The 14425-nt window shown below is 49.8% G+C and overlaps 1 protein-coding gene across 3 annotated transcripts; it reads left to right on the top strand.

Annotated features, from left to right (window-relative positions):
* The first annotated feature begins 208 nt into the window (after positions 1-208).
* setd1a (SET domain containing 1A, histone lysine methyltransferase) lies at positions 209-14419 on the top strand. 3 transcript variants are annotated; one of them, XM_054759691.1, is made up of 21 exons: positions 209-348; positions 1322-1466; positions 1536-1634; positions 1888-2158; positions 2487-2617; positions 2757-3007; positions 3161-4856; positions 5053-6033; positions 6133-6288; positions 6371-6455; positions 6545-6687; positions 7333-7372; positions 7450-7633; positions 7743-7777; positions 7849-9125; positions 9358-9703; positions 9797-9978; positions 10877-10987; positions 11665-11784; positions 12165-12302; positions 12843-14419. In XM_054759691.1, the coding sequence occupies exons 2-21, from the start codon at positions 1329-1331 to the stop codon at positions 13014-13016; spliced, it is 6558 nt and encodes a 2185-aa protein (XP_054615666.1). In that variant the 5' UTR covers positions 209-348; positions 1322-1328; the 3' UTR covers positions 13017-14419. The 3 variants fall into 3 exon arrangements, with proteins under 3 accessions (XP_054615666.1, XP_054615665.1, XP_054615664.1); XM_054759690.1 differs by having other exon boundaries at positions 333-626; XM_054759689.1 differs by having other exon boundaries at positions 335-412.
* Positions 14420-14425: the final 6 nt, after the last annotated feature.

Raw genomic sequence — 14425 nt, 5'->3', positions numbered from 1 at the left:
ATTTTTAAATGACGTCACAATTTTAGCCCAACAGTACCTACCTGGCGTGGACAATTTGAAGAATGGGGTCACAGATAGCCACTAGAGGGCGCTTTGTTCGACCGGGCTGTTAAGATTCGCAAATGCAGATTCGATCATATATTTCAGTTGTTGACATGACGTGGAGACATGTTATACTAAAATTATGTTGGCGCAATAATTTATAGGAATAAATTATTGTTAACATTTTCGTTGTTAAATGTAGTCATTGTATTTGTTTTAAATGTTTTATTATTTCGGAAGAAAGTGCTCGTACGAAGGTGACTGCTGCATTTGCTTCAACTGATGGCGAACAGGCGAGGCTTTCAGGTTTGCTACGCGATGGCCGCTCTCTCCACAATATTGGGCTTTTAGAGACCAAAACAACGCCCAGGTGCTTCGTAGAGACTCGTCTCTGTATCGACTAACAACCGGAATGTTGGCGGAATCGTTTGCGCTCGTCATTCTTAATTGAGCGCGTCATCGGAGCTGTCCCGTTTGTGTTTGGGGGACTGTGTTTTTCTTGTTGTCCGGGCCTGGGTGCTGCTGCCTAACACTGGAGCGGCGGGTTGCTACACTCGGATGAGCGGGCTGTAGGACTCTTGGAGGTGGGGGTCTAGATTTGGGCAGAAAAGGGGGCCGGTAAAGCCTTGGAAATGCTTCCACAACACGACCGCCGCTGATAATGCGCGCTCGACTGAAGAAGTGTGCTGATAATAATGAGTTTGTCTCTCAAGTTGATTCTTGTGCTAGTTAGCGCTAGCCAACGGTCGCGAAAACTTCCTAGCATTAGCATAAAAAAAGCATAACTAATTTACTGTCGTTGTACAACGCTCTGGTCGCCGTTAATGTGATATTTGCGACCCAGTCGTGAACCCGACTCGACTTTTGCTGAGTTTGAAACCCGCCTTGGTGTTTGTGCACAGCTTCTTTGCATTTTGTCGCTGAGTGTTAGCCTATGCTAGCCGCGGGTTGCTAACTAAATTAGTACTCTGTGACGTAACGCGCTCATTGTTTTGACAGCATCCTGAAAACGTCACGCAATTGCTTTTCTTTTATCCTTTGCCATGTTATTCACGATGTACAAGTAGTTCTCTAAAGGCTAAGACGTCCTCGCCGTCACTCGCACTTGAGTTGTTTTTTTCCGTGTTGTATTTTGCATTAGTAACCACCGGTAGGATGTTATTAGCTGTGGGTGCTCGTCAGATCAGTCTTCGTCGCTTAGGATACTGGCACGCTTGCATTATTTTGCATCATTAAATACCCTCCGTCTGATGTCATGGCTTTTTGTCTGACACTTCAGCTCTAGGATGGATCCAGACGGTGGGGCAGACACACAAAAAGCTGTCAGCTTGCAGTGGAAGAGCTACAAACTTGTCCAGGACCCAGCCATTAGACGGGTCGCTCAGAAGATTTACAGATATGATGGAGTGCATTTCAGTGTACCTGTGAGTCTGATATTTAACTCTGTATGTTATCTTGCATGCCTCTTATTCACAATAATGTAATATTCCCAGGACTCTGGATTTCCCCCTGTGGGTGATCTACGGGATCCAAGACCCAGGAGGCTATGGTCGAGGTACACAGAAATGGTCCTTCCGGTGCCAAAGTTTAAGGTGAGACTGTCCTCTTTGATTATAGAAATATTATGCAAAGACTCAAATTAATCCAGAAGTCAAACCCCACAGCACACTCACTCATCTGCACACACTTTCATGTGCGTAATAGCCGTGTCTATTAAGTAATCCTCAAATTCAGGGATATTGCAGTAATATGGCAGTATGGAGGGCCTCGTGCGAGTATGCCTTCAAGCAACCACTTGATGCGTTACTCTTGTGTCCCCCACCCACCCTTCCCCCGTCGCCGCAGCTTGACGAGTTCTACGTGGGCCCCATCCCCCTCAAAGAGGTGACCTTCGCCAGGCTCAACGACAACATCAAGGAGCCCTTCTTGGCCGAAATGTGCGCCAAGTTCGGGGAAGTGGAGGAGATGGAGATCCTATTCCACCCCAAGACCAGGAAGCACTTGGGCCTGGCCAGGGTGTTGTTCACCAGCACGCGGGGGGCCAAGGACACGGTCAAGCAGCTGCACAACACCTCGGTCATGGGCAACATCATCCATGCTCAACTGGATATAAAAGGTAACGGCATGTGTGACCATAGCGAGGACATGCAAACTTCACACAGAAGGTCCTGAGCTGAGATTCAAACCCACAGCCTGCTTTCGGTGGGGCGTCGCTGCTAAACTCTCTTCCATTGTGCTGAAAAAGAAATAGGATTGTTGACCATTTTAAAGTAGTTTAATGCATAGTACACCGTGGAGAATTAGCATGTGAATGTTTCATGTCTTGAGTTAATATAAAATACACGCATTAATACAGTTCTCACGTCACTGTTTTAAAGTATACATTATTGCACATGTCCACTCTGTTTTTAAATGTTTTTTTTGTTGTTGTTGTGCGTGTACAGGCCAGCAAAGGCAGAAGTATTACGACTTGATTGTGAATGGCTCCTACACACCTCAGACGGTCCCTCTAGGAGGCAAGGCCTTAGTAGACTGCCTCACACCCCAGACCCCAACACAGCAACAGCCTGACACGGTACAGTCACGATACGACTCTACACTGTCGTTACTTTTGTCCTGGATGTTCAGTAGGAAATCACTGCAAGCATTCCTGAACAAAAAGAGACAACTTTTGTCCATTTCCAAACGCTAACCCAAGATTCCTCCATCCACAGTCGTCAGACATCAGGCGGAGGCTCTCCAGCGAGCTGGCCGTGTTGGCGGCGGGCGTCCAAGCCCTCACGTCGGGGAATGTCACCCCCTGCTCTGCGGACACTGGCTTCGGTGAACAGCGTCTGGACACGCCCCCCTCCTCCATGACCGGCGCCTACAACTCCGGATCCTCGGCATCCTCTCAAGGTGGAACTCCCTACAGCTCCCGGTCCGGCACGCCATTCTCTCAAGAATCGGGCTACTCTGGTGCCAGGTAAGCTGTGGCCATTTGTTTTAGAGAGAAAATATCCCCTTTTCTTTATTGAAGTTGTCTGAAGAAATACATTGTGCTTGTCTTCAATGACACATTTTATAGATTTAGATTTGTCCATAGAAGATCCTTAAACATCCTTGTTCCTCCTCTCAGGCACACTGGCTACAACACTGGCACTTTGGGAAGCGGTTACCCCCCTCAGGATATGCTTCCTTCCTCCTCCTCCTCCTCCGCCGTCTCCTCCACCGTGGGGGGGTACAAAGTGTCTCGCTACTCCGAGGACGTTCACGAGCCCTCCGTGTACCACAGAGGTCGTCCCATGTATCCCCCTGCCTCCTCCTTCCGTCCCAACGAGCCGCCGTGCTATCCGCCGTACCCTAATGTGGGAGGACCCGGCCCCCACATGGCGCACCACTCCACAATGCACCTGCCCACCCTGGCCTCACAGTATGATCTGCCCCTTGTGTCCGAGCGTGACAGGGAGCGGGATAGAGACTCTGGAGGGCGCTACGGGGCGGGGGCCGTTGTCTCAAGAAGGTCATCTTACCATCACCAGCAGGACACCAACTCCTCCTCCTCCAAGTACCATTCCCACCACTCCCACCATCACGCTGACCGCCGGGATGACCGGGGGTACCGGCGGGACAGCACGGGGTCGCGCTCGGGTGACCACGGTCACCAGCGGCACCGCAACCACCACCATTCTCACAACCACCACGGCAGCCGTAGGAAGAGCAGCCACGACCGGGACAGGGATCGGGATCGGGATCGGGACCGGGACCGAGACCGAGACCGGGAAAGAGAGGGCGAATACTCCAACAGCTCAGACCCCAGATACAATTCCAACTCGTACCGCTCCTCCTCTAACAGCATGTCTCCTCCCCCCTCATCCTACTCAGCATATTCCACCTCCAAAGAGCCCGCCCCGGGCCCTCCTCAGGGATTGGACGTATCCGCTCGTCTAGGGGCCCCAAGTCTGACAGAGAGGGGCCCTCCGCCTTCAGTGGGTGCAGAGAAGGACTACCACTCTGGTCACCACGGTGCTTTGCCGCCACCGCCTCCCCCGCCACCACCTCCCCTGCCGCCAGCCTCCGTCATTGCTGCCGCCGTGGCCGAGACGCTTGGAACTCTGGATTTCAACCAGGACAGCCCGGCCCGTGAAGAGCAGTGGTCAAAGCCCAAACGCCGTCCCAGCACCCCACCTGTCCCGCCAAAAACCCCCCCGCCTTTGTCCCCGCCGCCCTCCATTGCTTCCTCATCTATGTCCCCTTCCGCCTCCTCCCTACCCCAGCACCCTCCTGCCACCGCCAGCCCTTCATCAGCCCCCCAGCGTGGCTCTGCCTCCCCAGAGCCAGATTCCACCAATGAGAGCTTGCCGTTTGCTTACCACAGCAGCAGCCTGGACTCCCGCATTGAGATGCTCCTCAAGGAACAGAAGACCAAGTTTTCCTTCCTCGCCTCCGATGAGGAAGATGAGGATGAGCGGAAGGAGGACAAACAGAGGGGCACACGGGCGGATGGTGGGGAGAAAAAAGGGCGGGCGGGTGATGGAACTGGGGAGCACGCAAGTGTCAATCAGGCGGGGGACAGCGGGGATAAGGAGAAAGGGGAGCGCGACCTCAGGAAACGAGGGAAGGGCAAAGAGGGCCGGAAGAGTCCTGCCGAACCACCAGCCTCAACTGCATCATCTTCCACGTACTCCCCCCATGTCCCGCCTCCAGAGGAGCCCCCTCCCCAAGTTGGCCTTGCCGGGACAGAAGCTGTGCAGGAGGAGACGTCCCAGGATGGGAATGCTGACGCACGAAGCAGGACGGGAGCGCGCACGCCACCATTCAACGGCCAGAGCCAGGTGAGCTTGTCATCAAAGTTTTTTTTTTTTTTTTAAAGACACACTAGATTTGATTGACAGTTTGTCTGTTTTGGGTCAACATAAAGGTGCTCGTCTCTTCAATGTCCTCTTTAGAGACACAAAGCAAAGCATCAATCCTTGTTTCTATTGTCTTGAGATGGGACATTTCCAAATTTTAAGTCTTTGTTTCTTTCAGTCGCCCCCGCATTCCTCGGGTGAGGACATGGAGATCTCAGACGAGGAGGAGGAGGGGGAGTTGACCATCACAACGGTGACCACCCACCAGCCTTCCATGACCTCCTGTTCATCGCCAACTTCATCCAAAGCGCCCATGCCCTCGCAGACGACGGACACCTCGTCTTCGCCCCCGCCCATCTCTGACTCTGCACAGCACTTTGGCACTTCCATGCACCCACCCATCCCCTCCTACCCCCCTCACCTGCCTCCACCGCCTCCCCCGGGCTACTCGCTGCAGCCACCACCACCTCCCGGGATCCCCCCACCCCACATGGAGCTGCACCCCGAGTACCCGCCGCCCCTGCCCCCCCACATGTATGACTATGCCAGCTCCATGGAGCTGATGAACCAGTACACGGGTGGCGCCCCCATGTCCTTTCAGATGCAGACGCACATGTTAAGTCGCCTACACCAGTTGCGCATGTCGTCGTCCAATGGCACGCCAGGCCCGGGCGAGGCCGCCACAGCAGACTACTCCTCCTACCATATGCACTCCGTGCCACCACCGCCCCACCCCTACATGGACCAAGAAGGGAGCGGGGCGGGTGCCGGTCATTACGACCAGGATCACCGCTACATGCCCCCCCACATGCCCTACCCTTACACCGACCCACACGGCACGCAAATACCGCCACCCCACCTACCGCCTCCCCATACTGCGTGGCCGCCACACCTCTTAGCCGCCCACTACCCCTCCTACATGCCTCCGCCTGCCTATGGCACCATGCCGCCCGGTGAGGGAGGCGAGTATCAAACCCCAGGGGAGGAGATGCCCTTGCTGGCTGACAACCCTCATGAAGCCACCGTTCAGATGGTGCTCGCCACTCTCATCCAGGAGATGAAGAACATCATGCAGAGGGACCTCAACCGCAAGATGGTAGAGAACATCGCCTTCGCCACATTTGATGAGTGGTGGGACAGGAAGGAGACGAAAGCCAAGGTAGGGAAGGGTCATGGTTTCATCTATTTTGGGACACTGGTGTGGTAAAATGTTGGCGATTCGGACTGGAATCTCAAAACTGACTTTTCTTTTTCCCAGCCATTCCAGACGATGTCAGCCTTACGTGATGATGAGAAGAAGGAGGAGAAGGTGAGCCGTCCTCGCGAGCCTCTCACGTCTCTTGTGGACTGGGCAAAAAGTGGTGGCGTGGAGGGCTTCTCTCTTCGTGGCGCGCTAAGACTGCCCTCCTTCAAGGTAATACTTAGAAAACTTGAATGAGGCTATAACGCAAAACGTGGATGTACAGTATAGATAAGTATGACTTCTTGTTGTTCAGGTGAAGAGGAAAGAGCCTCAGGAACTCAAGGAGGCAGACATGAAGAGGCCGCGACCCTCCACCCCACCTGACGAGGACGATGAAGGTTTGCTGTGCCCGTGTCGACATTTTAAACGGCACGTTGGTGTGTTGAAGGAACGGGCCGGCCGCCTTACCTCCATGTCTTGTTTGCAGCTGCTGATGGGAGAATGGCAGACGCTGGCAGACACGGAGCTGGAAGGGACAACAAGAGGAGGAAAAAGAAGCCCAGAAATCGCAAACCTTGGGAGCTGGACAGCGAGGGAGAAGAAACATCTGATGGCTCCTCCTCTGAAAAGGTCAAAACAAGCACAATGGCATCCTTTTATTTGCAGATACTTTAAGTATATAACGTGAGGGACTTGGGCCATTCGTACTGTGCTGGATTGGGTGCTTATCCCATCACTTCTATGCTGCTGTTTTACTGCAGTTTCTCTTGTTTTGAGTCATTCTGCTGATTTGTTTTGCACAAAGTTGCAGCTTTCATGAATTACTTGCAGGAGGGGTGATCATATTAATTACTTGACACGTCCTTATTACGCACGCGTATGTATTCGCTGGTGAGGGAGCGTGCTGTTGGTTTCACTTTTCGATTGTTTTGTATGATCGTTTTGTTAACATTCAGATGGTTATCATTAAGAATCTGCATGGAGCAGTCACATTCCTGTCATTCTATGACGTTGCACATGTGCATGGAAGTCGTGCCGTGCCAGGCTGTAGATCACCTGTTCCAATTGTGCCAAAACAGGGGAGCGTGTGATTCAATGCACCCACGTTGGCCAAACATACCATGCTTTAGTAGGTGTTAAGCAGGCCTGGCCCAAGTGTGAGTGCGCCCTTAGTTGTTATGTTGCTTTTCCTGCATGTGTCACTCGGGGGCAGCATTTCTTTTCTAATCACTGTCTTCCTGCTGTAACTTTTAATGTCAACTCTTTATTTCTCAGGACGATGAGGAAGCAGAGGCGAGTGAAAAGGAATCTGATGGTAAATGAATCAAACTTGGACACACAAGATTTTTGTGTCTTTTCTGCTTGACAGAAATAACACAATCTTCTTTTCAGATGATGCTCTCAGCGCTGACAGCGACGACGAGAGCCTTTCATCTTCCTCCGAGGGCTCATCGTCCTCCGGATCTTCATCATCATCTTCCTCCGAGGATGAAGAGGAAGGAGAGAGGCCCGACAGCGACGGACCGGACACCATGGACGAGTCCACCATGGACAGCACCACAGAAAAAGATGGCCGGTATGTCTGCATGCTGTTCTCCTCAAACAGCACACCCCACTGTACTGAGGAAGATGTTATTATCTATGAAAACATTGTTGATGTCAATTTGCATTGGTACTTTTCTCAGAGAGAAGATCTTTCCAAAGGCTGCGGTCAAAACTGGTGAGTGCAAAGTCCTCCTCTGTCAGAAACATCACAACAATATTAGCAGCTGAAAATGCATTCTCATTTAGGTGACGCCAAAGACAGCAAAGCGGATGCAAGAGCATCCTCCAAGCGACCGCCATCGCCGCCGTACCCCCGTCCTTCGTCCCCCGTCGTCCTCGTGCCCCCGCTCAAAAAACGCAGGAAGACTGTCTCGTTCTCCACGGAGGAGAACAGCAAAGCAATGTCGTCAACGCTACCGCTGTCTGTACCTCCCTCCCAAATGGTGGCTGAATCTCCGCTCCTCCACTCACCCAGCAGACCCTCAGACCCTCGTGCTGCTGCCGCCGCATCTTCGACACGTCCCTCTCATGGCATCCAGCTGCTTCCATTCGCCTCCAAACCAGGCGAAGGCAACGCCCTCATCTTGCCACTGTGTGGAAGAACTCCAGATTCCCATGAGTCCAAAAGGACCCCGCTGTCCCCTCAGGCTGCCCTGGCCAAAGTGCCCGGGAAACGGGGCTCAGGCAAAGACTCCCCCAAATCCTCCGCTTCTCCCATCATGGTATGCCGCACTGTGCAGAACCTCCCCTTGGACCACGCCTCCATGTGCAGGATGGCCTTCGAGGAGGCTCCCCCTCCGTCTCCCATCAGCAAACGGGGCAAGGGAAAGTCCCGGCCCTCCGGCTTCTCTGTTTCCACCTGTCACCCCCTCAAAGAGGAAGACGAGGATGAGGAGAACAGTCAGAGGCTGAGGCAACGGGAACAACTGGGAGCATCCAGCTTGCTGCAGCTGGCCTCCGCCTCAACCGCCGACCTGTCCGTACTGGCTGACGTTGCCCTAACAATGGACCCCGAGGCCGGAGACTCTGAGGAGACTGAGACATCAGATGAGGCAGAGGAGCAAAAGATGGAGGGAGGTCTCTTCTCGGGGGAAGCGCTGTTGCGTGTCATGAGTTTGGAGAGTGTGGTTGTTTTCATGGAGCACAGCTATTCCAAACCGCCTCTTCTCACGGGACCACCTGCCCCCAAAAAGACCTCCTCCAAACAGGACTCGTCAGTTCTCCTCCCAGCAGACCTCAACACCATCTCTGGGGTGCTGGAGGCACCAGAGGAGGTCATCGGCGAGGCGCTGCCGCCCAGAGGAGACTCGGGGGAATATTTGGGATTGCTGTGCCCGGCTGACGAGTCGAGCTTGGCCGCAATTCCTCCAGCCAAGAAGTTGATGGCAAGCAAAGCACTGGAATTTGAGAAGAGCAAAAAGAAGAGAAGTAAAGACAGTAAGGACAAAGAAAACCTGGAAGTTCTTCCCACAAAACAACAGAAGGAGCAGCCCAGCAAGAAACAGAAGAAGCGGAAACTAGAGGTGTGTTTGCTTTGTGCATCTAATGACATATTCAACTTACAGGACACAACGTTAGGTACACGTCTGATATAAGACATGTATCAGATATTGTTTAATGTTGTGCTCTGTATTGCAAGCAGAACCATTTCATCACAATCAGCTGCTGATTAGCTACCACGCTTCTGTACACGATTACGTCCAAAAGGAGTTGAAGCAGATGCTGTTGGTCGCGCTGACTCTTGTCTCTGTACAGGACTCGGACCTGGAGGATGACGTGGATGTGGAGGAACTGGAGTCCGGCGAGCTGTCAAGCACAGACTCTGAGGACGAAATGCTGGAGGAGGTGAGGAAGAGTGAGCGTCTCTTCCTGCAGGAGGCCGGGGTGACGACGTCCAAACCCGCCCCGTGCCCCGAGGCAACGCCAGCTGTGAAATACGACAACCGCAGCGAGTTTGAGCAGATGACCATCCTGTACGATATCTGGAACTCGGGCCTGGACGGTGAGGACCTGATGCTGCTCAAGAAGACATACGAGAAGCTGCTGCAGGACAACCACTCCTCTGACTGGCTCAATGACACCCACTGGGTCCAACACACTGATATCCTTATCATGGCATCCGTGTTGCTAGTTCTTGCATTTGTGTGAAATTTTTAGTCTCATAGTTGCATATTAGCCTTAACGATGAGCCCACTGACCAATTTGCCAAACCCTCGGCGTAAGAAGAGGAGCACAGACGGACAGCTTCGGGAGCATGTGACCGGCTCCGCCAGGAGCGAGGGCTACTACGCCATCAGCCGCAAGGAGAAGGACGTCTACCTTGACCTGGACCTTCCCGAGCAGGTCATAAGGGAGGTGGAGAACGTTGACAGCTCAGTAAGCACCAATCATCCCTTGTTACATGCACCTCACCATGTCTGAGAGCAGAGCAGTCAAGTTATCTTGCCTGAAAGCCATGGAGGTATTCTGGGTTTTGCTGCTCGACAGTGACCAGCAGAGGGTGTAATTCATTCATATCAAACTACTTTACCACTGCAACTTTTGCTCTAATATTGTTGTAGTGTGCTACATACAATGCAGGCTAAGTGAATGGAGCGAGATTTACTTTACTAAAACCTTATTTTGTGCTTTTGAATGTGAAGAGTCGTAGCATTCCTTTTCCTTTGTTTCACAAGGCAATGTTCAATTCGAATGAATTCTTCATTCGAATGAAGATGTAGATATGGGTGTGCACCCTTCACGCCTTTCTTTTTGACATTGAAAGAAAATCTCAGCGTGCCCATCCCTGCTTAAGATGCTGCACTGCAGCGTTGTTGGTAAGGTCACCTGAAATGTGAGGCACAGAAGTCTTCCACAGTTCAAGCGCAACAATTTTGGCGAGTTGTTGGCCTTTGCAGGCTGTACAAACATCCATCTCGGGGGTCCGGTGGTCACCCACTATGCTGCCTTAAAAACACTTTCAGGAATTCAACTGGCAGTAAAGAGGGAGGGGAAGAAAGTGAGATGCACTGTTAGTTTTGGGTTGTAAATTCAGCACGTGGGAGAAAGGTTTCACAATTGATTTATTGAGCAAATCGTGATAAGGCAAAAACTCTTAGTAGCTGTTGGTCTTATCTGCTTTGTCAAGTGTTTTCAAGGTAGCTTCACTCATCTAAATTGAGGCCAAGGTTCTTCGCTTCCCTCTCCTCCATCTCAAGGCCACATAACATCAAATTGTGCTGCAAGCCTTTAGGAAAAAAAGGACTTTCAAGATAATGGTCTGGTTTTGTGTCAGGGCACCAACCGGGCGCTATCTGAGAGGCGCTCTGAGCAGCGACGCCTCTTGACCGTCATCGGCACACCGGCCGTCATGGACTCTGACCTCCTGAAGCTCAACCAGCTCAAGGTACCCACACCCACTCGGACAATTACCACATTCTTTCCGTGCGCCCTAAATCCAGATGATGTCATAAAAACGCTTTCTTCAGTCCATTTTTTTTTCAGCTTTCTTGAAGGTCACGTTCTTGCACAACAAAGTACGCGCAGTGTGGTAACGTGCACACGCAGGAAATGAGAACACAGCTCTCCAAAGAACACAGTGATGGCATCAGCAAATTTTGCTATTAGTCACTTTGACATGGCGCAAATTTATACCGACATCAGTGTTTCCCATACATTGATTTATAATAAATCAATTAGACGTTACCTGTTCACCCTTGCTCATAAACACATTATTACAACTCCTTACACTGGATGGCATCATAGCACACCTCATACGCACCTGCCAGACAATAAAATGTTGCAAGAACGATCTGTGTGGCCAACTGTCATGTTTATTTTACTCACTTTTTGTCTCTCCCATGGCGTCCATAAAAATTAAGTGCAAGTGCGTCATGGCCAATTACACAAATTTGATGATGTAGTCATCTAGACCCCGCCTTAAGCACCACAGATAGATTGCAGTCCTGTGGGAAACACTGTGCATGATTCAAAATAGCCTGTGACACATTCACACACACGTGTCAAAGCCCCTGCACCAGTTGTAATCTTGCACTGAGCAGCGTTTTTCCTGTCCTGATGCAGTTCCGTAAAAAGAAGCTCCGATTCGGACGCAGTAGGATCCACGAGTGGGGCCTGTTCGCCATGGAGGCCATCGCTGCCGACGAGATGGTCATTGAGTATGTGGGTCAGAACATAAGACAGGTGAGACGCTTATCATGGAAATCATCATTCGTGTTGATGTAGTCAGACCAGGGGAGCCCAAAGTGCGGCCTGGGGAACATTTGTGGCCCACAGCACAAAAAAAAACCAACAGCAAACTTTGTAGTAATAATAATAATAATGTGGTGAACCAGGACTTGAGGAGTTGTTGGGCATAGCTAACAACATAAGTGGGTTCCATGTGTGCAACATGCTGGCAGATCTACGCTGGGCTGGTTTTAGCCTGTTAAGAAATGGAAAAATATCACAATGATGTCTCACCATGTGGTCCTCAGTGGGGAAAAGTTTGGACACTCCTCATGTCAGACAGAAGAGCAAAAAGCACACTGACCAAAAACATATTTATGCACGTGTGCCGGCAGATGGTGGCGGACAATCGGGAGAAGCGGTACGCTCAGCAGGGCATCGGGAGCAGCTACTTGTTCCGAGTGGACCACGACACCATCATAGATGCCACCAAGTGTGGCAACTTGGCCCGCTTCATCAACCACTGCTGCACTGTGAGTTGGCCGCACCATACCTTTGCCTTGATACCATATTATCGTTACACAACACTAGTATCTCTATACAGCCATTATGTGATAATCTACTACAGTATACTATACAATATATTTACCTTCATACAATGTTATCGTACAACACTAGTATATCGATACAGCTATTGTGATTATCTACTATTTCACAATATGTTTGCCTTGATACGCTATTATCATACAATGCTAGTATCTTGATACAGTGATTGTATCACAATATCTTTGGCTTGATACAATATTATCACACAACGTATCTCGACACAACGATTATGTGGTACTGATGGAAACCATTGATAATACATTGTGATATACTGTATGTATTGCAGGAGTGAGTCACGTAGAATAGATTTCCATATCTGTTATATGCTATGACAATATTTCACCAATGATAACAGTATCACAATACAGCGGGTACATGATCATCCTTATGTGGTGAAGTACACAGATGTCATCTGTGATGAACAGCATGATGCTCACATTGCATTGTGGGTCTCTTCGCCCTTGCAGCCAAACTGTTACGCCAAGGTGATCACCATCGAGTCTCAGAAGAAGATCGTCATCTACTCCAAGCAGCCCATCGCTGTCAACGAGGAGATCACCTACGACTACAAGTTCCCCCTGGAGGAGAACAAGATCCCCTGCCTGTGCGGCACAGAGAACTGCCGCGGCACGCTCAACTAACCTCCCTTCCCCGCCTCACCGAAGGTGCTCTTCGCTCAGCAGCCTCTTGGGGGCGCTATGAAGAGATCTGTAAAGGTCCACACAAAAACACAATGACGCACACAGACAAATTCAGGGTTTTTAAAGTTAAAATGGGAAAAAAAAGCGCTTGTGTCGGGCAGACTTTTAAGCTAACAGTTCGGTCTTGCGTTATTTTCATTTGATCCTCATTTGCTGTTACCGCTTCGGTTGTTTATATTCTCACCTCACACCTGCTTTTGTCTCCAGCATCAAACTCTAAGTATGTGTTCCTTCCTCACCACGTTTGTGCTCGTCTTTGTGTTGGTGGCAAAGTGTCTTGTTTTCTCTCTGTGTCGTCCTCTCGTTGCCTTTCCACAAGTACAACAAATACGAGTGCGTCTCGATAAATGAGAATTTGGTGCAAAAGTCATTTGATTTCAGGAGTTCCGTTCAGACTAAGAGACCAATGACAGGCTCAGGAAGGTTTTTCAACAGTTTTTCACCATTTTTCACATTTTATGAAAATACAAATTTGGGTTTTATATTCACGATAAGCATCAAAATTATTAAGAACTTTATTCTGAAAATGTTTCATTCTCTTTAGTGAATGTATAGAATATAAAAGTAAGATTTTATTTTTTATTGAACCACTAAAATAAACGATATTCTCATTTACTGAGCTGCACCTGTACGCGTTTATTATTTTTACATATTTTTTTTCTACCAAACTCCTGCAGGTTGTTGTCAGTGTGTTGCACAAATGTTTTTAAGAGGCACATCTTTTTTTTCTCCTTTAAAAAAGGCTCACCCCTCGTAAAGAAATAGTTTATTTAGAGCGTCGACGACGGCAAACGCGGCAGGTTAGCTCGTCCAAAGTTTTATCTCTTCAGTAGCAAAAAGACGGCTGGCTTTGTCTGCCCAACAGGAAAATGTTGTTTCTTGTTTGCAACAGAAAAAATCCTCTGACAAACCCCAGTGTCTTTTTTCTCTCTTACAGGATGAAGTGATGAAAAAAAAGTGATGTAAATAATGTCAGAAAGTGTTTGTTTCTCGTAGAAACACACTTGATTCCAAGCTGTAAATACCTTCCTTTCCCTCTCTCCACGAGGACACATGTACATATCTTCCATCCTTGTTTTTTTTATTGTTCCTCCTTTTAATTTGATGATTATTTTAATATTATTTCTCTTGTATTAATGCGTTGGATCCTTTATTAATGGTGCATTAAAATATTTTTTAAATAAAGTCAAAGCTCATGTTTTTGTGCGTGAGGAGTCAACAGGAAGTGGCTTGCATTGCGTTTCCTGCTGACGTCACACGATGCACCTGCAGCCGCTCTCACGCAACAGGATGTTAAAGGACGTTCTGGAATAAGTAAACAGGTGACAGATGATGATGCCATCATGACT

Source organism: Dunckerocampus dactyliophorus, chromosome 18 (assembly GCF_027744805.1).
Source record: "Dunckerocampus dactyliophorus isolate RoL2022-P2 chromosome 18, RoL_Ddac_1.1, whole genome shotgun sequence".
NCBI lineage: Eukaryota > Metazoa > Chordata > Actinopteri > Syngnathiformes > Syngnathidae > Dunckerocampus > Dunckerocampus dactyliophorus.
This window is presented reverse-complemented; position numbering and strand designations above follow the sequence as displayed.